General features: G+C 37.8%; 1 protein-coding gene across 2 annotated transcripts in view; it reads right to left on the bottom strand.

The window, feature by feature from the left end:
* Positions 1 to 280: 280 nt before the first annotated feature.
* Positions 281 to 22,820, bottom strand: part of hlf.L (hepatic leukemia factor L homeolog) — a 33,820-nt gene continuing 11,280 nt past the window's right edge. Inside the window, exons 3-4 of one of the 2 annotated variants that reach the window (XM_018235126.2) lie at positions 5,957 to 6,177; positions 281 to 2,795 (exon numbers count right to left, since the gene is read on the bottom strand). In XM_018235126.2, the coding sequence (XP_018090615.1) occupies positions 2,580 to 2,795; positions 5,957 to 6,177 (437 nt within the window). In that variant the 3' untranslated portion in view covers positions 281 to 2,579. Of the gene's footprint in view, positions 2,799 to 5,956; positions 6,178 to 22,820 lie in introns of both variants that reach the window. The other variant, XM_018235125.2, reaches the window with a different exon arrangement.

Genomic DNA, 22,820 nt, shown 5'->3' with positions numbered 1-22,820 from the left:
GGGGGTGATATCACTCCAACTTGCAGTACAGCAGTAAAGAGTGATTGAAGTTTATCAGAGCACAAGTCACATGACTTGGGGCAGCTGGGAAATTGACAATATGTCTAGCCCCATGTCAGATTTCAAAATTAAATATAAAAAAATCTGTTAGCTCTTTTGAGAAATGGATTTCAGTGCAGAATTCTGCTGGAGCAACACTATTAACTGATTCATTTTGAAAAATTTTTTTTTTCCCATGACAGTATCCCTTTAAGTGTTCATTTTGGGGGTATAGTTTTCCTTTAACATTAATGCCAAGCAGCTCAACCAGCTTCTGCCTCATTCCTTTAAAGCTCTTCCACTTGACTAACTATGTTGATTATCTGGCTCCCCTGACACTCTCCTATACTGGGGTGTCCATGAAATATAGATCAGTAGTAGCTATTGATTAGACTTAGGATGCTTTTGTCAGCTAGGTGGCCACAAGCTTGGTACTCATTTTCATATAAATACATATTTCATGTATTTATATTTGTTTTCTAGTAATCTGTGAATTTTATATTTCTTCAGTTAGTACATCCGTGTGGTGGAATTGAAAAGGAATAACATTCTGTGTATGCAGATTCCCTGTGAGCCCCTCTAACTTGGATGGATTCTAGTCTCAAGCTAGTCTTGATTACTAGTACCCTGACCTTGAGGCAGAGCCACTTGCTTGGCTATAAGAGCAGTTTTTTGTTTTTCTGTGCTGTGGAGCAATCTCTCTATGCTCTCCCACTAGTAACTCCCTTTTACAAGTCTATAAAACTCTGTGATTCCTTTGTTCGGTTCTGATTCTTTGTGTTTGGAATCCACAGAGCCTGTGTCGAATAAACTTTGTCTTTCCCCTCAAGTGGTCTCTGGTTCCTGAAATTCCACTCAGTATATGATAAGCCTTTTCAAAACCAGCAATACAATTCCCTAGGTTTTAAAAGATGTTCCACTTTTCAGACCGTTGTTGCCTACAGCTGTCCAGACAATCCAAAAACCTGCTAGAAAAATAGTGGAAGAGTATCCATTATCTGTACAGAAGTGAATATATGGAAGTCAAGCTCAATGACTGTATCACACAAGGCCAATGCAGTATGATTGGCCAATGATCAATAAGGTGAGGAAACTTTCAAACCAATCAAAATTTGGATTCTGGATGGCTTTCCATGAGATGATCCACTCATTTTAAGTCCATAGACGGGCTTCATTTGGAGCCTGTTAGGCTTAAAGCCCAAATTCCCAAGGTTAAAAAGGCCAACTTATTTAAACAGAAAACACAAGTTGCCTGCACTTATAAGTCGTACTACATAAATAGACAATGCTAAATTACACTTGGTATATAACAAAGCCTTTAGACTGTAATACAACTACTGGAAACAACCGTAAAACCTAGCAAAAAGAATATAGTTTTTCTGTTTTGTGTTGACATTTCATGTCATGTTAATACTTCATATATGTACAAATGTAAGAGTTATTTTTTTTCTGAATGCAGACGACTCTTTATGCCATATAAGACCTTAGGCTGACATTCGACGACCTACAATATAAAATTGGAAATTTGCAGGTAGTGAGTAAAAACTGGTCAATCTGAGCAACATTTTACTATAAAAAGATCCGTGGCTGTAATCAGCTGCAGACCACATCCATCGGGGAGGAAGGTCAAAAAAGATCTGCAGGGTTATTGGAATTTCTACTTAAATATAATCCAAGTGGGGGAAAAATGATCAGGATGGTGAAAATCAGTACATGCAAATGTATCTGAAGTTCTATAAAGGTGCGGTATATGTTTATATGTATGCTATATTGTAGCTTAGCATTGTGGAATCCTACATGCTTAGTGTAGAGCGTTATTGCTTTTTATATAAAATGTGCAACAGTGGGGCAAATACGTCTCCCATTAATAACTGTTCATTCTTCATTATGCCGATATGAAGGTTATTTACCAGAGATGGGACAATCACAAGTGTTGACTCAAGGAATATTGCTGACAGTTGAAACATACAAAAAAAATCAACCTAGAAATACTTATAGACATATATATTATGATTTAATTTTTCTTATTTTTTTCTCAGAAAATGATTATAGTATTTATTTCCATAGCTGTCAAGGTCCTCTCTACCCCCCCCCCCAACCAAACAAAGAGTTGAGGATTCTGGACCAAAAGAATTCAAGAACATATAAAACAGTTCTTATTTCAGATCATAAGACTGTAGAATGGTTTATGTGTCCTGTGATGTAAGGAAAATGATAGATGGTCTTCCAGCGAAATTTACATACTCCCATAATGGCTGACAATAACCTAAAAGGAACATGGGGAAGATGGCTCTGGAGTGAATTGTAAGCACTGGAACAGGTTTTGCTACAAGAGTTTTTTCCTATTGTTATATAGTCCGGTTAAGAAGTTGGTGCCTTCTCAGAAAGCCTTTGTAAAATGGAAAAGTGCAGAATAACAAACACAAAAACACTGTTTCTGCTTCCAGTAAAGTGCTGATGACAGACAGTTTGATTTGTGTTTAGTGCTACAGGGAAAGGGTGTCCATTTTGTCCTTAAATAAAACACACCTTTTATTTTCCTACAGGGGACCATGTCGAGCTTCATACTTTGCCAAAATATTCTTGCATTTGCCAAGCTCTTTCCGCAAGTCAACCACCTCCATTCTTAAGGCGGAGTTCTCCTTCTCAAGGAACGAGGCTCGGATGGCAATCTGGTTCTCTTTCAGTCTCCGAGCATCCCGTGATCGCTTAGCGGCCAAGTTGTTCTTCTTGCGCCTGGCCCAGTATTTTTCATCCTGCTCATTTTTTCAAAGACAAGAATGATGGGGATGTTAGATTTTAGAAGAAAGAAACAACAATTGAGAAAGATACAATACCCTGTTCATACCAATATTACATTTAATAAAAACTCTGAAGACGGGGTGCACTGGCAGTTTCTTGGTGTTATGTTGTAATGTGGGTAATATTTTCCCTCTGTTCAGTTTGCCACTGAGGATGAGTAGGTGCAAATAAATATATATATATATATATATATATATATATATATATATATATATATATATATATATATATATATATATAAATACATATATACACATATATAAAAATTAATACAGCTATGGGACTGGTTATCCAGAATGCTCAGGATCTGGGGTTTTCCAGATGCCTCCATATCTCCATACCATAAGTCTTAATTATATCTTAGTTTGGATCAAGTACTAAGTACTTGTTTTATTGTTACAGAGAAAAAGGAAATCAGTTTTAAACATTTGGATAAAATGGAGACTACGGACAGTCTTTCCATAATTTGGAGCTTTCTGGATAAATGATCCCATACCATACCTATACTGTACTATACTAAACTAGCTGTAGATCTTGGGATCACTATAGCAATGGATCTTATACTTGAAGCTAGAATTGGTGCTGCATCATGCATTCTTCCTTACATGGAGACACCTCTGGCACAGGCTTTTGAACCCGTTTTTCAGTACAAATAGTGTGAATTGTGCATATCCTGCACCAGATGCATCAAAATCTCTACACCATCTGTATATGCAGAATCATCATACAGCTGTCCCTTCAACAATGTAGCTACATGCATGAATGAAATAGTGAACAATTCTTTAAAAACTAAAAGCTCTTTAATGATGCCAACATTCTAGAATTCTTTGTGCCATTTTTTATTTGTAAATATAGTAGATCTACCTGCAGTAATGCCAGATATGGTCATGATTCCTTTATCTATGCAGCCTATAACTGCGTAAACAAAAATATATTGTCCTCATCGAAATACGGCGAAGATAAAGAATATGCTACCAGATAATATAAACAAATGAAATCACACTGGAACAGAGAACTTCTGAACTCAAATTTATCTCCAGACTTCCATCTAGTTAACTTGCTACAAAATCAGCTTTAAAGCAATTCATTACTGAGTCACCTGAGCCACATCCATCTTTATTTGTACAAATTGCTGCAGCAAATCTTTTAATCCCCTCCTGATTGAGCCACGGTTGGCATACTGGAATCATGCGCCTTAATCTCCTTACTATTTCCTGGGAATCAAGCAGCCAATCAGAGTGCTGAAATGGCTCAAGTAAAAGCTGTGAGTGGCTCAGGGCCTCCGAAGTGATTGAGTTAAAGAACAACAAAGACACCAGGTCGTAGTGGACAGGCACCTTAATTGGAAGTGGAGACATATTTTCATTGTGAATCCCTTCCAGGAATAGTTATCTAGATAACAGGAGTTGTTATTTTTTTCTCCTGGGTGCATCAGGTACAAGTGGAAAGAGCAGCAATCATCACAGAGAGCATTAACGGTGGAAGAGATTATAATGACATATTACGTTCTGCATCTCCGGACAAGTCCTTGTGTCTCATGCTCTTGGTTTATATGAATATCTGCCTGAAAAAGTCCTTATCTTTTTCATTTGTACATACAGTATTTTTTATCTTCCTTGCAAAAGCTCTGAGCTTTCAGCTAACGTAATCTCGACTGAACTATATACATCCCACGCATCCAGAGCTCTATAAATCTACATCCACATCACATCCTGCAAATCCCCTCTTAGCTCAGGACCTTTCACCCAGCATTCTGCTCCTGCAAACATTTCCTACTGATTCCTTTGGATTTTACATAGCTATTATTCTATGTAACCCTTGGCAGGAGGGGCATCTATCACAGCTAAATTGTTTCCCCACTGGAGGTGAGGACTAACAGAGCCAGCACACCGGGAGCTTCCGGCCTTTTTGGAGTGGCCCAGCTTGCTTATTATGTACGTGTGTGATTAGGATCAGGGGAGGAATCCAATCCTACGTCACACACATGCCAGATCTGTCTGCCATTGCTGTGCTCAGTAGATGTGTTGTGTAGAACAATTATCTTTGCAGATATACTGCATATGTTTTAAAGGACAACAAAAGGTAAAAAAGAAATAAATCTGTATAATAAGGCTACTGCAGGACGTTTTTACCTCTAGCTTCCTCCAGGGTGCCCGAGGCAGCCATGAGTCGCAATGGACAAAATTAGATTCCATTGCGTGTACAACAGGCCTTGGCCAAATTAAAGGAACAGTAACACCAAAAAATGAAAATGTTTTAAAGGAATGACAATATAATGTAGTGTTGCCCTGCATTAGTAAATATGGTGTGTTTGCTTCAGAAACACAACTATAGTTTATATAAACAAGCTGCCGTATAGCTATGGGGGCAGCCATTCAAGCACAGGATACACAGTAGATAACAGATAGGGTCTGAAGGATCCCATTTTATACTACAGAGCTTATCTATTATCTGTTATGTATCTTGTGCCTTTTCTCCTTTTTCAGCTTTGAATGGCTGCCCCCATTGCTAAACAGCAGCTTGTTTATATAAACTACTGTACAGTTTCTGAAACATCCCACCAGTTTTACAGTACGACAATACGTTATATTTCTATTATTTGATTTTTTTTTTTGGTGTTACTGCTCCTTTAACTTTATATTAGAGAATATTCACATCTTTCCACCAGGTGAAATTTCTTGTCATTGAAACTTTTCATTTTTTAAACATAAGCCAATTTATCAAAAGTTCAAGAACACATTTTCTTCAAGAGGAATTTCACCAGGTTTAGTCTGCCAAACACCATTTAAAAGGCAGGGCAGCCATTTTTACATCTGGTTATGTATATCCTATCTATATCTTCTATGCTAATACCCCACATATGTCAATTATTGTCATAAATTATCGATGAATTTCCCCCAATTGTGTATGCCTAATCTATTGATGCAAATGTTTGTGGTGTTAGAAGAGGAAAAAAATGTGCACTTTAGTAAATGTGCCCTCCTGATGGCAAAAGAGAGACAGAAACAATAATGGGAAAAGACAGAAAGTAGGACTAATCACAGAATAGAGATGGGACGCGTCAGGATCCAATGTTTACACGCAGAGGAAATCTTGTGAACTGTTTCCAAATTACCTTCAGATCCTCTGAGATAAAGATCTTGCGAGCTTTCTTAATCATAGGCTGTGGTTTCAGCTCTTCGTCTGAGAACTTGCGCTTCCGTGGGTCAAACATCTCCTGGCCTGGAATGCTGGAGAGAGCCAGATCTGCTGGGTCTGGTTCATATCCGACCGCCACTTGGATGGATTCTGGATCAATTGGGCTTGGGGTGTTACGGTTTGCTGGCAAAATTTGCCCTAGATAAAATAAAGATAGCATTTGTCAGTTCTATGAACAGATTTCATGTTCTCTGGTAAACAAGGTTCTGCCATAAACAATTGCCTGGCTCTTATTTCTATGAATCCTTATGATTCATAGAATCCAATAATCTACAGAAACTAACGAGCCATGAGCATTCAAACAAGCTACATGTTATTCTATAAGCCTGATTAAATGACTCAAGGGGGGTAGCAAACCAAATGCTTTTATCCCTTGTTTCTTAATATTTGCATGCCCCTTATCAGAGAATGTAGCACCAAGCTCCAGGTGATCTAAGAGTGCCTGTAATATTTTGCTGTTCTTAATATTTGCACCACTGGAAGCAAATCATTTTATCAGTTTCTAAATAGATTTTCTAAATGGAATGTAAAAGATAAATTACATATTAATCCTTTATAAAGTTTGTTAATCTGTTCGAAAGAAAACTGACTCAGTGATAGCAACCAATCATATATCAACCAATCATATAGCAGCCAATCGTAGGTTATTTACAAAGTGCAGCGCCTGGTGAAAAGTTGAAAAAAAAATTGAAAAACCACACACTTGCACGCTGCCCTTTTCTAAATTAGAGCACATAGACTTGCATGTGCCAGATCTGTGGGTGCTCAGTACGGGTCACAACTAGGGTTGCCATCTGGCCATAAAAATGATGGTTTATCCCAATGTTATTAATAGGGAAAAAAGATAAATATACAGGAAGGCCGGTATTTTTTTCCAGAAAAGGTGACAACCCTAGTCACAACGGAGCCTGTCTGGAAGCCTGTCTTCAACCTGCACTTAGCTCTGGATTTTTGTGCCCTAGAGGGGGTTCATAGTAAATAGTTTACTTTCACAAGGCAGATCACAAAGTGTTACTATTAAATGTATATTGGTACAGGCATAGGGCCTGTTATCTAGAATGCTCCGGACCTGGGGTTTTCCTGATAAGGGGTCTTTTTGGATATCCATACCTTAAGTCTACTAGAAATCATGTAAATATGAATTACTAAGCAGATTTTTTTGCCTCCAGTAAGGATAAATTATATCTTAGTTGGATCACGTACAAAGGTATTTTTTTATGATTACAAGGAAAAAGTAAATAATTTTTTAAAATTAGAATTGTTTAATTTAATTGAGTCTATGCGAGATGGCCTTCCCGCAATTTGAAGCTTTTTGGGTAGCAGGTTTCCAGATAATGCTTCCTACACCCGTACAGTTTTTTCTCCAGGTCTAATTATCCATAGTGACAAACTAATATGCAGCAGTAATTCGTCTGCCGGTATATTTCTCAACACCTTTATTTATATTTACATGAGCAAACCCAGCCTAAAGTCTATCTTACAACCCTAGGTTTGGGGTACCACTTAGCACTGCAAGGCTGTCTCATATGAGACAATCCCTTTAGCTTCATAAAAGGTAAACCAAAATTCCTGATACTTTTTTACTTTTATATCAATGTTGAAGACTTTAACACTCTTAATATGACCAAAGAGAAGCATTCATGGTTATTGTCGGCAGAGGACATTGTTAACAAATGCCTCGCTTTGAAACAAAGAAACCGCAGACAAACCAAACTTCACTTTTCTCTTTTTTTATCAGTGAAGAAAAGGATAGCATTGGCCTTCCTTTGCCCTCGCATACATCAACTCAAGATAAGATTAGCAATAAAAGCAGACTGATCTGACCCCTGCTATAACCAAGGATACACGGCAAATTTATTATGTACAGAGATCCACGCTGTATTGTCTCTGCTATTCTTACATGTTGCTATGAAAAATTTTCCAGTTCTAGGGTAAACCAAGGCTGCTGACAAACTAAATAAAAGGAATGCTAGGCAGAAAAATAAATTGCAGTGAGTCAACTTTCTTAGTAATCTAGACTGAAAAACATAGCTTGGGGAAAATGTGCAATTTCTAAAAGGGGGGGGGGTTGGCTTTAAGTTTAAAAGGGCACTAAGTTTGACAGGAGCAGTAACCCATAGCAACGAATAAGATATTTGCTTTTAAACATGATACTGGAATGTTCTACCCAGGCCCGGACTGGCAATCTGTGGGTTCTGGCAAATGCCAGAGGGGCTGCTATAAGGTCCCATAGAAAGTCAGTATTTAGTGGGCTGGTGGGGCTGTTTGGGCCTCTGTGTGGGTTCATTGGGCCTCTGTGTACCTGAAATGCCAGGGCCTGTTTTAATTCTCAGTCCGGACCTGAGTCTACCTGCTGATTGGTTGCTATAGGTTACTGCTCCTTGGCAAATTTAGTGCCTTTTATTATGTAAACCCCTTAAAATGTCATAGAATGGCTTATTCTGAGTAACTTTTCAATTGGCCTTAATTTTTTCTTTTTTTATTGTTTTTGAATTGTTTCAAATGGGTGTTGCTGACCCCATCTAAAAAAAATGATCCTGCCTTCATAGATGACATTTTTGGTTAACTAACTACATTAAAAACATGTTTCATTTTGCGTAGTTATCTTCTTACCCAGTTTCATTTTTACTTTTATCTGTAAGAATTAATTTTGTGTTTAAGGGTGGTGGCAGACGTGGCTACTGGGGGAGATTAGTCGCCCAGCGAAAAAACGCCTCTTCTTCGGGCGACTAATCTCCACTAAATGCCTTCCCGCCTGATAGAATGTAAAGCGCCGGTGGGATGGCACTCGGAACGCTTCGTTTTTTGAAGTCGCTCGAAGTTGCCTCACCAGGAAACTTCGGAAGGCAGAAGCGATCAGAGTGCCATCCTGCTGGCAATTTACATTCTAGCAGGCGGAAAAGCATTTAGAGGGAGATTAGTCGCCCGAAGAAAAGGCAATATGGCGCTGGGAGACTACTCTCCCCCAGTAGCCACATCTGCCATTAGTCTGTAGACCAAAGAAAGAAATATAAACAAGCAAGGTCTTGGAGCAGCTAGATATGTTGGACAATAAAGCCTGTTAGCTAAGGTACCAATATCCAATAAAGGTTATCCCTCAAATATCACTGCTAGGGGAAGGGGACCAGATCTGACCATAGCAGTCTGGGTAGGCAGAAGAGCTGTAGATTGGTACCTCTCTTGTGTCATATATAAAATCATAAAATATTAATATTAAATCATATAATTTAACAGTTAACTAATGGAAGACTTTACTTGTTCTTTAAAATTGCTTAAAGAAAGTCACATCTGATAACGAAAGGTAATTAATCTGTGAGTGAGGAGAGTATATGATTTAGGGATTTTTAGAAGTTTAACAAACTATTTCCCTTTCAGCATCTATATATGTCTGTATTCATATGCCTTTCAAGGTTCAGCTAAATATGCAATTGTCTGACTGTATAAGGTTGTGTATGTGTATGAGGCTGCTTCTCTAAACATACTTGAAATCTGTGCTGTTTGAAAGGAATACAAAAAATACCCAGGTGCAAACCAGGTGAAAAATTGAGCAGAACTTTGTGTCCCTGAAAGCAATTATCTTACTGTTTCACTGGAACATTACAGTGGTGTAATGCAGAATAATAACAGCAGAGGGCGATGGCGAGTTTTGATCCTCCTAGCCACAGCATTCTACCGAACTGTCATTAAACAGCTGAAAAATCCTGATTAAAAGCCCGCTTTTTTGGAGGCTGCAATCAAACTATGTAAGGATAGAGAAAGCAGTCTGATTAAAGAGTCGACCAAGTGTCTGATTGGTGTGGCTCTGAAATTTGCCAGCAACAGAAATAGCTTTTATGAAATCACATGGTGCATGAACGTTAAAAAAAAGTTACGCTTAACCTCTTCTGTGCTGTTCTATGAATAATTACAGTACACACAAAACTTAGCTGTAGTGAATGAATGCTTTGCTAGCAGCTGGATCTACCAGGTGAAAATAAATATATATATATATATATATATATATATATCAAGGCAACAAATGGTCCGCACGCATAGGTCTTTCATTCAAGACCTATGCGTGCGGACCATTTGTTGCCTTGCTATTATTGATGTAAAATTCCCAGCACCTAGGCATTCATTTTGTGTTCTGGGAGCACTGACCTAGCGTTCTTATATATATAGATTGAAATGTACAGCTATTTTATTTGCTAGTTTATTTACAGTGCTCTGTGGACTATAAAAAGGGAGTTTGAAGTCTCTCACCTTCTCCCGTCCTTACCACTTAAAACTTTCTTCCTTGATCCTATGTCCTCTCTATTACATGAATACTTTGCTGTTGTCCTTCCAGCTGTTACACATACATTCAATTCTTTCCTTGCTTCTGGAATCCTGCCCTCTTCATTCAAACAGGCCTATGTTATGCCTATCTTTATATAGGCCACCCTCAAACTATCATGTACAGACATAGGAAAAAGTTTGGGAACCCCTCTCAGCCTGCATAATAATTTACTCCACTTTCAACAAAAAATATAACAGTGGTATGTCTTTCATTGCCCAGGAACATCTGAGTACTGGGGTGTTTTCTAAACAAAGATTTTTTAGTGAAGCAGTATTCAGTTGTATGATATTAAATCAAATGTGAAAAACTGGCTGTGCAAAAATTTTGGTACCCTTGTAATTTAGCTAATTTGAATGCATGTAACTGCTCAATACCGATTACTGGCAACACCAAATTGGTTGGATCAGCTCGTTAAGCTTTACACTTCATAGGCAGGCGTGTCCAATCATGAGAACAGGTATTTAAGGTGGCCAATTGCAAGTTGTGCTTCTGTTTGACTCTCCTCTGAAGAGTGACAGCATGGGATCCTCAAAGCAACTCTCAAAAGATCTGAAAACAAAGACTGTTCAGTATCATGGTTTAAGGGAAGACTACAAAAGGCTATCTCAGAGGTTTAAACGGTCAGTTTCAATTGCAAGGAATGTAATCAGGAAATGGAAGGCCACAGGCACAGTTGCTATAAAACCCAGGTCTGGCAGGCCAAGAAAAATACAGGAGCCTCTTATGCGGAGGATTGTGAGAATGGTTACAGACAACCCAAAGATCACCTCCAAAGACCAGCAAGAACATCATGCTGCAGATGGTGTATCTGTACATTGTTCTACAATTCAGAGCAATTTGCACAAAGCACATCTGTATGGCAGGGTGATGAGAAAGAAGCTGTTTCACGCCACAAACAGAGTCACTTGCATGCAAAAGATAATTTCGACAAGCCACAGTCATTTTGCAACAAAGTGCTTTGGACTCAGGATACAAAGTTTGAGTTATTTGGTCATAACAAAAAGTGCTTTGCATGGCAGAAGAACACCGCATTCCAAGAAAGACACCTGCTACCTACTGTCAAATTTGGTGGAGGTTCCATCATGCTGTGGGGCTGTGTGGCTAGTTCAGGGACTGGGGCCCTTGGTAAAGTCATGGGTCGGATAAATTCAACCCAATAACAAATTCTTCAGGATAATGTTCAAGTATCAGTCACAAAGTTGAAGCTATGCAGGGGTTGGATATTCCAACAAGACAATGACCGTACACCCACTAAGGCAAAGACAGTCCCCCAGCTTGAATATCATTGAAAATCTACGGGATGATTTGAAGCAGGCTGTCCATGCTCGGCAGCCATCAAATTTAACTGAACTGAAGAGATTTTGTATGGACGAATGGTCAAAAATACCACCATCCAGAATCCAAAGGCTATAGGAGGTGTCTAGAGGCTGTTACATATGAAAAAGTTTGGGAACCCCTCTTAATTCTTTGCAGTTTTGTTTATCATTGGCTAAGCTATCAAAGTAGCAACTTCCTTTTAATATATAACATGCCTTATGGAAACAGTAGTATTTCAGCAGACAAAATTTATTGGATTAACAGAAAATATGCATTACAACAAAATTAGACAGGTGCATAAATGTGGGCACCCCAATAGAGATATTACATCAATACTTGGTTGAGCCTCCTTTTGCAAATGTAACAGCCTTTAGCCTTTGATGAGTGTCTGGATTCTGGACGCCGGTATGTTTAACATTCAAATTAAAAACAGGGTTATGATCATAAAACATAATCAAGCCAATATACTACATCAATATAAACCCCATATATCTAGTCATACTTTTTATTTGCTGGCTCCTCCCCACATGGCTACATTTCTTGGGACAAGTATCTTCTGACGAAGCCATCAATTCCCCTTGTGTATGTTCTTGCCCTGATCTGTGTCTGTCTAAAATTAACATTTTGGACATAACTGGACATGTACAGTATACATAGGACAGTGATTTCTGCTCCCCACCATACAGAGCCCTGGATAATACATATAAGTATGTGAGTTTGTGATATATGTATCTGTGTATGTATCTATTAAATGTATTGGCATCTTTTTAGTATTAATACTTTTTAGTATTTTCCAGTTATTTTCTGGATCATTTGTGCTAGCAAGAAAAAAAAAATAACATAGCAGGCTTACAATGGGTCTTTTTTTCCTTCAAAGATGTCCTAGAAAAGGTTTAAAACCCTTTTATGTAAACATGTTTTCAAATCTTCCCCACTGGAAACTGGCCAGTGATTCAGGGTTGCTCTGTTAAAACCTTCTCACAATCCTAAATGTTCTCTTTAATCCGCTCTCACTTTAACACTTGCCCTGCTGGACAAGGCTAAAGGGCTCCAGATGGACGACTGAAGGAGCAAAGCATATGGGTGGCTGTTGTTTGCCTTCTAGAGCTAGGCCCAGTATTTAAAAAGGAACTCCATCTAATTTTTAATTTCTGCATAATGAGAAATGTAAAATCTAACTATAAGCAACTTTCTAATATAAATTCATTTGTTTGCAAATAAATAAGTCCAGATATTTAGTGAAATCTCATATTACACACGGGTACCAAATTTCTTTAAAAAAAAAAAAAATCTGTTTCTGGTATATTTTATTTGGATTTGTTTTGTAACCACTTTGGTAGTTGGTGGTGAACATGCCCTTTAAACACTAATAGTCTCTGGTTCTCATGTTATGATCACCTATATGATTCTGGTTCAGTTTGACTAAATGTATGGGTCTTGTTTTTCAAAATGAGACGATTCATGCACATATTTATTCAACATACCTTTTCAACCATAAGCAGCAAATGAATGGTCACTGGTTTTAAAGGAATTGTTCTCCTTTAAATGAACTTTAGTATGATTTAGAGAGTGATATTCTGAGACAATTTGCAGTTGGTTTTCATTTGTTGTTATTTAGGTTTTTATTTCAGCAACTCGCCTGTTTAGAATGTCATAAATCTGGTTGCTAGGGTCTGAATTACCCTAGCAACCATGCATTGATTTGAATGAGAGACTAGAATAGGAATAGGAGAGGCCCCGAATAGAAATGAGTAATGCAAAGTAGCAATACATTTGTAGCCTTACAGAACATTTGTTTTTTAGATGGGGTCAGCGATCCCTGTTTGAAAACTGGAAAGAGTCAGAAGAAGGCAAACAATTCAAAAACCATAAAGAGAAAAAATGAAAGTTGATTGAAAAGTTGCTTAGGATTCTATAACATTCTATAATTCAACTTAAAGGTGAACCACCCCTTTCAATATATTAAATATAAAAAAGTAACCCTCTTGTAAAATATGAAGATTTTATAAGTTATCTAGGAGTTTCATGACAATATAAAAGCACGAGGCTGAAGACCGAGTGTTCTTATACAGGTCATGGAACTCCAAGGTGACTTCTAATATCCTCATATTTTGCAACAGGGGGCACTTATTATAATACACAAGTTTCAGTGAGTCATGTGACAGAAATGACATCACTAAGCTCAGATTATAACCAATGACATCACTAAGGACCGTTTATTAGGAAATAATTTGCAGGATATTCATGGCTCGTGTATTATAATCAAATAATTTCCATTTTTAAAAATGATTTCCTTATTTTCTGTAATAATAAAACAGTACCTTGTACTTGATCCAAACTGAGATAGAATTAATCCTTATTGGAGGCAAAGCAAGCTTATTGCGTTTATTTATGTTTAAATTATTTTTAGTAGACTCAAGATGAAGATCCAAATTACGGAAGGAAAAATAATCCGGGAAACCCCAGGTCCTGAGCATTCTGGATAACAAATTCCATACCTGTAATCCCAAATATAAAAGGCTGCAATGTTCTATGCAACTTTTCAATTGGTCTTCAAGTTTTCTTATTATTTGCCTTCTTCTTCTGACTTTTTCCAGCTTTTAAATTGGGGATCACAAACCTCATCTAAAAAGTAAATGCTCTGTAAGGCTACAAATGTATTTATAAGGCTACAAATGTATTTGTTTATGTATTGTTATTGCTACTTTTAAATTACCCAACTTTCTATTCAGACCCTCTCCAATTCATATTCCAGTCTCTTATTCAAATCAATGCATGGTTGCTAGGGTAGTTTGGAACCTAGTCTCTGAATATCTCTCTGTACATCAAGTTAATTTAAAGGTGAACAACCCCTTTAACAGACTTATAAAAGAGTGTCAAAGAAGAGAGCAAGGCATTGTGGAAACTGGAGTCCTGGCTGGAGGAGAGCTCAGCAAAGCAACATGGTTTAAATGGAACTTGTTATTAGAAACAACAGTGCAAGGAATAGCAGGGCAGATAGCCGTCTGAGCCAGCGAAATACCAGCCAGATGGCTACCCTAGCTATGGATGACTTTTCTACCCAGAAACAGAGATAAAGGGCTTCTAGTAATAAGATATAACATGCCAAAGATCCAATAACTGAATAAAAGTAATGATCCCTCTTTAGTATTGGTCGATTTATCTGCTTTTCTGCCCTGTTCTCATTTCTTCCCATGTACCATGGACACGTGCTTAATTCCCATATCCATTTCATACAGTAACAACCACATGTAATTTTGCCATAGAGGGCTATTGGATTTCATGCAGATAGCTAGGCCTGCACTAGAACAATTTCATTCCACCGGCCCGTACAGTAGAATCCCCACAGGTGTACATAACAGCAACACCTGCCAGGACTCTCAGCTCACACAACGGCTGGAATGGAGCACATTGCTTAAAATAGAAACATATATCAACTCACAAAAGCTGGTGTTTTACACATTAAAAATTATATATATATATATATATATATATATATATATATATATATATATATATATATATATATATATATATATATATATCTATATCTATCTATCTATCTATATATATATCTCTCTCTATCTATCTATATATATATATCTCTATCTATCTATCTATCTATCTATCTATCTATCTATCTCTCTCTCTCTATCTCTATATCTATATCTATATCTATATCTATATATATATATGTAAAATAAAAAAAATAATCCAAAGTAGTAGATAATAGCAGTAGCTGGGAAGGCGATTTTACAATGTGATACTTGTTCGGACAAACTAAACCTGAAATGCCGGACGGATAAAGGACTTTCCAAAAATACACCTTGTACTTTCCAAAGTACCGTTCAGTAACCAACAGTGTCAGGAACGGTTACAAAGCTATTATATTCTCTTCTGTATTTCACATTGATGGATTATAACACTGAGATGCCACACCTGCAGCCGTCCCTAATGCAATGGGGCAGCATGCTAGCAATCCAAGCCCATAACAAAGCAACTGAATGTGCGAGGACATAGATTGAGAGGCATTCCTGATCTATAACCAGGGTTGGACGTTTTTTCTTTGCTGCGCACATGCGTTTTTTTTAAAAATTTTTTAGATGGAAGATGATTCAGGGAGTGTGTCTGGGCCAGCGGGGCCCACAAGAGCTGGGGCCCACCCAGTTTTTTCCTGGTGTCCCAGTCCGACCCTTTCTAAAACAACCATGCCATGGACTATACATCTCCCCCTTTACTGACCAACTGTCATCTAACTTCCATTTGCCTATGGAATCTTCTTACTTATTTATTAACATGAGAAATCAACAGCTGGAATAAGCCAACGGCTTCCTGATGAATGTTATGTAACAGCTTGGGAGAAAGGGGGAAACTGAAAGAAATGAGGACAAGCTGAACTTTTTGGTTTTACGTACTATGACCTGGTTTATGATTTGTCCATAGGATTGCTACCTGCCCGGCTTTGACCCGGACAGCCTGGTTTTCAGAAGGTCAAGACTGTCTCGTCCCACCCATGCCGCAATCGGCCCTCGCAATGGCATCACTGATCCCCCCATGACGTCATCGGCCTGCCCACTGCCCCCAGTGAAAGGTCGCAACCCTATTTGTCAAATAGACAGCCAATCAAAAGCAGAACGTTAACATTAGCATCACTTCCCATGCAGGCAATAACAGTAGAACATGGAGGATGTTATTTTATATTAAAACAGACAAGGGCAAAGTTTATAACTTGGACCAATTTGTGTATTGAGATACTATATTGCTGTAAGAAAGGCTTGGACATACCATTAACGGACATTATGGACAAATAGCAGGGGACCTTTTCGTCCATAAAGAGGATAACCACAGCAGAGGCCATCCCTTTAGACTAGAGGAAAAAAAACTTTTATTTGAAGCAGTATAGGTAGTTCTTCACAGTGAGGACAGTGAGGTTGTGGAGGAGTTGAACCTTACTATTGTCTTTTTTTTTAACGCAGATTCGCTATGTAACTTTATGGGAGAACAGTAAGAACAGTTTTTTGAGATCTTCAATTATTCGGGTCAGCGATGACTTAAAGTGGCGAAACTGAAAAATGCCAATTAATTATCGAGACGCAGAGTTAAAAGTTCTTTTAAATGCACAAATTGCATCATCAGACAATATGTAGGTCATTTTATGGTCTGTTCAATTGAAGGAGTTGTAAGGAAGGCAAAACACAATTTTAGCGAGTCTGATCCTATAAAGGGATGGTTTACCTTTAAATTAACTTTTAGTATGTTATAGAATGGCCAATTTTAAGCAACTTTTCAATTAGTCTTCATTATTTTTTATTTATTGTTTTTGAATTATTTGCTGTCATCTTCTCACTCTTTCTAGATTTCAAATGGGGCCCCATCAAAAAAAAAAATGCTCTGCAAGGCTACAAATTTATTCCTATTGCTACTTTTTATTACTCATCTTTCTATTCAGGTCCTTTTCTATTCATATTCCAATCAATGCATGGTTGCTATGGTAATTTGGACCTTAGCAACCAGATTTCTGAAAATGCAAACTGGAGAGCTGCTGAATAAAAATCTAAATAATTTAAAAATCTTCAGTGTTTTTAAAATGATTTGTAAAAACAACTATGTATTGCAAAGTTGCTTAGAATTATGTCTTCTTTTATTAGGCAGAAATAATTTTTTTGGGTTGTTTTGTCCCTTGACCATACATTCTAATTTTGATAGGCCACTTGGGATAGGCAGAAAAGGTGTGTACCTAGGGTGCAGTGTGTTTGGGGGTGCTAGGCACATACCTCTTCTCTTGCCTTCCCCTACTCCGGTCCCTCGTCCCCTGGCCGCCAGCAGCAGATGTCAGCTCATGTGTAGCGGGTGGGGGGGGGGGTGAGTTGCCCATCTAGGAGCTGGATAGCAGCAGCAGACAAATGGCCCATGTGCCTGTGGCTTATGAGTAACCCATATGACAAAAACAAGCTAAAATGCCTTTTTTTTTGCACACTGGTATTTTATTGTTTGCTGCAGCTCAGTCTCTGATGTGCCTGGTTAACTAGGCCCATACATAGCAATTCTACATCTCTAATATATATTTAATACAGTTTGCAATTTTACAGTTTTAGATTTCAGCTGCCGAGTGGTTTTTTTTAGAGAAAATGCCCAGTTTCCATGCCAACAGGACAATTCAGCTATGTCTGAGTCTCTCACGTGCTCAGCTCCTCTTGGAAATTGGCTAATAATGAACTTAACAAGCCTTCAACACCATAAATGTCTAAGTTGTTGGTCTTTTTGCTAACCATTAAACACCTTTCCATTAGGGATATGTTCTGTTTAGAAGTAGGCATTATTTTCCATTTATGTTACTTAAAAGTAGAAGGACATGTGGTTGTGGTGCTAATGTCACGAGGCAAACAATATTGAAGCTCTTACTTATACCAGTACAATATGAGATAAGGCACTGTCCTTAAGAGCTTACACTCTATACCTTAAAATAATTTTTTTGGATAATGTAGGCAGTCATAAGCTAAGACAATTTGATAATTTGTCTTCATTTTTTGGTTGTTTTTGAATGAGCTTTTCCAGGGTTGGACTGGGCCAGTGGGACACTGGGAAAAAACTCGGTCTGCTCCCCCGACGTTTAGTAGTTGCGCAGTGGTGCTGTATCTTTCGCGCATGTGCGTGGCAGAAGTTTAGAGGTTGGGAGATGGCCCTTGTTTTGCAGCCCTGGTGGGCCTCCAATGCTCAGGTCCAACTCTGAGCTTTTCTATCATTAGAAACCTAGTTTGGTATTTCAACGGTTATCTGGTTGCTAGGGTCCCATTTAACATAGCAACGAGGCAGTGATTTGAATGCAAATGAATAATAAAGAGTCTGGATAGAAAAGTACGTAGTAGTCTCACAGGGCAATAGCTTGTCGGTTCCAGCAGTCAGACCCCTGACCACCAAGGTATCATTTTAAATTGAAACATAGAAATAGATTTAACTGGAAGGCAAATAATTACAAACCTATAAGAAAAGTATTTAAATAGGACAGTTTATAACCTGCTATCATGGGGAATTATGCCTTTAAAGAATGGCTTCCTTCAAAACAAGTATTGCAGTGATACAGTTCAACCTTAGTGGCAAAAATGCATCATTTAGAGGTACTGTATTAAAGAGACTTTGATTTATTACCAATTAAGAATGAAAGGTGACTAAATTGAGATCTTGGATAAAAAAGTACTTTCAGACTACAAGGAAACAAATTTTAAATGGATTTTTTTCACGTAATAAAAATGTACCTTTAAATGCATAGTATTACTGAAATTGTGTTCATATTTCACTAGGTCATTTCCTTGTATACATTTTTCTCTTTATTACTGAATTATCTGTTGTCTCCAGCAGCTGCAAACAATGGCTTGTGCCTACAGCATAGTACGAAATATTTTCAAAATATTTTTTTACCTGTAGCTTTTGTGCAACATACATGCATCAGTAGAGGCAAAAGGCAAGCCCATAAATCCTTAATGGGGAACTATCATAAAAATGAAAATTTAATATAAGCTTTGTCGTACTAAAATAAGAAATCGTCTAAATGTAATGAGTTAAAAATTCTGACCCGTTTCTGATCAAAGTTACTCTTCACTCACCTCCACATAGCATTTTTTAAATGTATTATAGCTCACTCTTTTAAAACCTTGTCTCTCTACATGCAGGGATTGTGCCAAAGTCAGTTATTTTGTAACATTTTGTTTGTGCTGGAATTAGTCATTTAAGTTAACTCTAATAAGTCTGTGATGGCTCTCATTCACCCAGGTGATGGTATATCTGTAGCAATAAGTCAAATCAACTGGACTTGCTGTAATTATTTTTTTTCAGAATTGAGAAAGCCAGTCGTATGACTAGCGAAACGTCTTCAAGGAAAAAGATAAAAAAAAAAAACACAGCAAATCCAGTTGATTTGACTTATTACTATAGTTAGCTCTAAAACATCTGCTAGGAAAGGGAGCCCCCTTATAAAATATATTGGCTCGAACTGTCAATGAATCTGACACCCACTGCTGAATGAAGAGAAACAGATGCTGAGAGAGGGATAGTGAAGATAAGCTTGATTATTTCAGAAATGTACAGACTTTTTCTTTGAATTTATTTAGAAAGCATCTCATATCAGTGCTACGATGCTTATATAACATTTTTGTGATAGTTCCCCTTTATGGTTAGTCCACACGAGGAGATTCGGGGAGATTTAGTCGCCTGGCGACCAATCGTCTCTTCTTCTGGGCGACAATCTCCCCAAAGTGCCTCCGCGTGTCTTCCCATCCGCTATAATGAAAAGTCGCCTGCGCTTAAGCACAAGCAGTGATTCGTTTATCCAAAGTTGCCCGTAGTTTCCTTGTGAGGCAACTTCGGAAAACGAAGTCCTCGTGTGGACTAACCCTTAAGAGGGTTCCATAAGTGTGAGAACTTAATACTGGGGCAAACAACAGATTTCAAGATGTTTTTCCTAACATGAACCAATGTCACATTAGAAAGATTTTCATTGAACTTGAAAGTTTCACTGTAGCATTTGTTTATCCATTAAATGCGATCAATAATCACGGTTCTGCATAAATGTTGTGTTATTATTTTGTATGCTCCAAAATAGTGAGGTGGCTTTGCCCAATTTTGCTACCTACAAGGACCCTATTTCCAAAACTGTTTTATGTTTATTTTTCTGACCAATGAGCACTCAAGTGTAGCGGAGGTTGTTACAAATGATCACTAGGTTGACAATAAGCAGAGTACTAAGGAGTAGGCTTCAGCAGAATGTGGAGTCTCCAGTGCACAATTAATAGGAACCATGATCCTGTTATACTGACAGCAGGGAAGAATTTCAATAAACATCTGGGGCTGCTTAAGTACTTTCTATAAAATATTTTAAAAAGGGGTAAGCATGTTTTATTGGAAGGAAGACTAAATAAAGTCATTTTTTTTTAAGTTTCCTTACAGCCTCAGGGTAAATAGTGTTGAAATGGTTGAAAGGCACCGCAGAACAGCATTGTTTTTATGATGCCAATTTGCTTTATTTTCTAGCTAGAAGTGGAAAATTATAAAATGCACAAATTCATACTATGCTAATATATTGGGCCCCATTCAGTTAAATATGTCACTGAGAGTAACAGAGGTTTTACCTTATAAATGAGGCGTCTTAAAGGGGTTGTTCACATTTGAGATAACTTTTAGTATGATGTAGAGAGTGACATTCTGAGACAACTTGCATTCAGTTTTGATTATTTGTTTCAGCAGTCTGGTTACTAGAGCCCAAGTAACCATGCATTGATTTGAATAAGAGACTGGAATAAGAAATAGAAAAGGCCATCAAAAGAAAGGTTAGTAATAAAAAAAAAAAAAAAAAGAGGACCATTATATTATAGCCTTACAAGCATTTGTTTTTTTAGATGGGGTCAGTGACCCCTATTTGAAAACTGTAAAGAGTCAGGGGAAGAAGGATAATAATGAAAAAATAATAAAAATATAATAAAGGCCATTTGAAAAGTTGCTTAGAATTGCTCATTCTATAACATACTCAAAGTTAACCACCTCCTTAAGAGGGAATAAACTTTTCCATTTTAGGTTAAGATGTGGAAAGGGTTGTTTGCAGTGAGAGCTGTGAAACTCTCTGCCCGGGGGGTGTTTTACTGGCAGATACATTAGACAGTTTCAAGAAAAGGTTGGATGGCATTTTAGAAAGGGAGAAAAAACAAGGTTACTGAAATTAGCTCTAGTACAAATTTGATCCAGTGACTGGTCCGATTGCCATCTTGTGTTCAGGAAGGAATTGCTTCCCCCTCTGAGGTCGTCTTCTACTAGTAGTTAGATTTTTGCAAAGAGTTTGAAATAGATAAATATGTCATTTACTATGTATTGTATGTATGTCACCAGCAATATATGGAAGCTTATGAACCTATATATACAGTAAATGGGGTATATTATCCCCTTACAAGTAGGGTAGTTACCGTAGTTAAGACTCATATAGGTAGTACTGCTGTAAAAACATAGTAGACTTGTACCTTCACTTGTAGTTTTTTGAAGGCAAGAGAGTGAATGGTAATAAAATATATCCATTGGTTAATGTCACAAAAGGAAATGTAATTTTTTCCCCATCAAAATTATTGGTACTCATAACTGCATCAGAAATCATTAATTGCCCATCACTTTTTTTTTTATGGATCTCAGAAAGAAACTCTTATGAGAGATATTGGCCTTTACTGCATTTAGCATTACACAAATGCATCATTGTCAAACAAGGGCCTCCAGCCAGTCACACCAAAGATATTTCTCAGCTACAACAAAGAATCACTGCGAAGAATCTGGGGCTGGAGTACGTGCGGCTTGTGACAGTGAAGAGATCACCGTATCTATTTATGGAGAGATAATCCCTAATACCCACCTTAGTGCTTTTCAAAATTTCAGCTGAACGAACGGTCAAGTTTGTTGCAGGGAGGAAGGTATGTCAGTGAGTATATTAAAAAGTTTGCAGAGGAAGGAAGGATTCTGTATTTCTAAAGAGTTGTATGCAGACATTCAAAGTCATTGAGCCACATTCGAGAAGCTTCTGTAGGTCAGACAGGCTTTACATTTGCTTTAGATTGTAAGCCCTGGCGAAGAGGTAATTAAAAATATAAATGAATACATCTTGTGGCTTTGTAAGTCCTACACTGACAGCAAACTGGGATACATATTGGGTGGGAAACACTTCTAAATACACAAATTCAGTGCTGAGATATGCCCATTCAAGCCACTACAGCCAGTGTTCCTAACTTCAACAATCAGTAAAACAATCATGAACTAAAAGGCCAAATAAAGGCTCCAACTTGCTTGACTTGACTTGGGAGCAGCCACAGGGCCGCTGGGCAACTTTCATCATAATTGTCATTTCTGCAACTGAATTTCCAGAAGGCTCTGTAAAATCACCCAGGATGCTTAAAGGAGAAGGAAAGGCTAAAATTAAATAAGCTTTATCGGAAAGGTCTATATAAATACACCAGTAAACCCTCAAAGTAATACTGTTCTGAGTCCTCTGTCAAAAGAAACACCACATTTCTTTCCTTCTATTGTGTATACATGGGCTTCTATAACAGACTTCCTGTTTTCATCTTAAACCTCCAGGGCTAGGGCTTGAGCATGCTCAATTTGCTCCTCTCCCCCTCCCTGC

Source organism: Xenopus laevis, chromosome 9_10L, assembly GCF_017654675.1.
Source record: "Xenopus laevis strain J_2021 chromosome 9_10L, Xenopus_laevis_v10.1, whole genome shotgun sequence".
NCBI classification, from domain to species: Eukaryota; Metazoa; Chordata; class Amphibia; order Anura; family Pipidae; genus Xenopus; species Xenopus laevis.
Note: the sequence above shows the minus strand (reverse complement) of the source record. Positions and strands in the feature narration are given on the sequence as shown.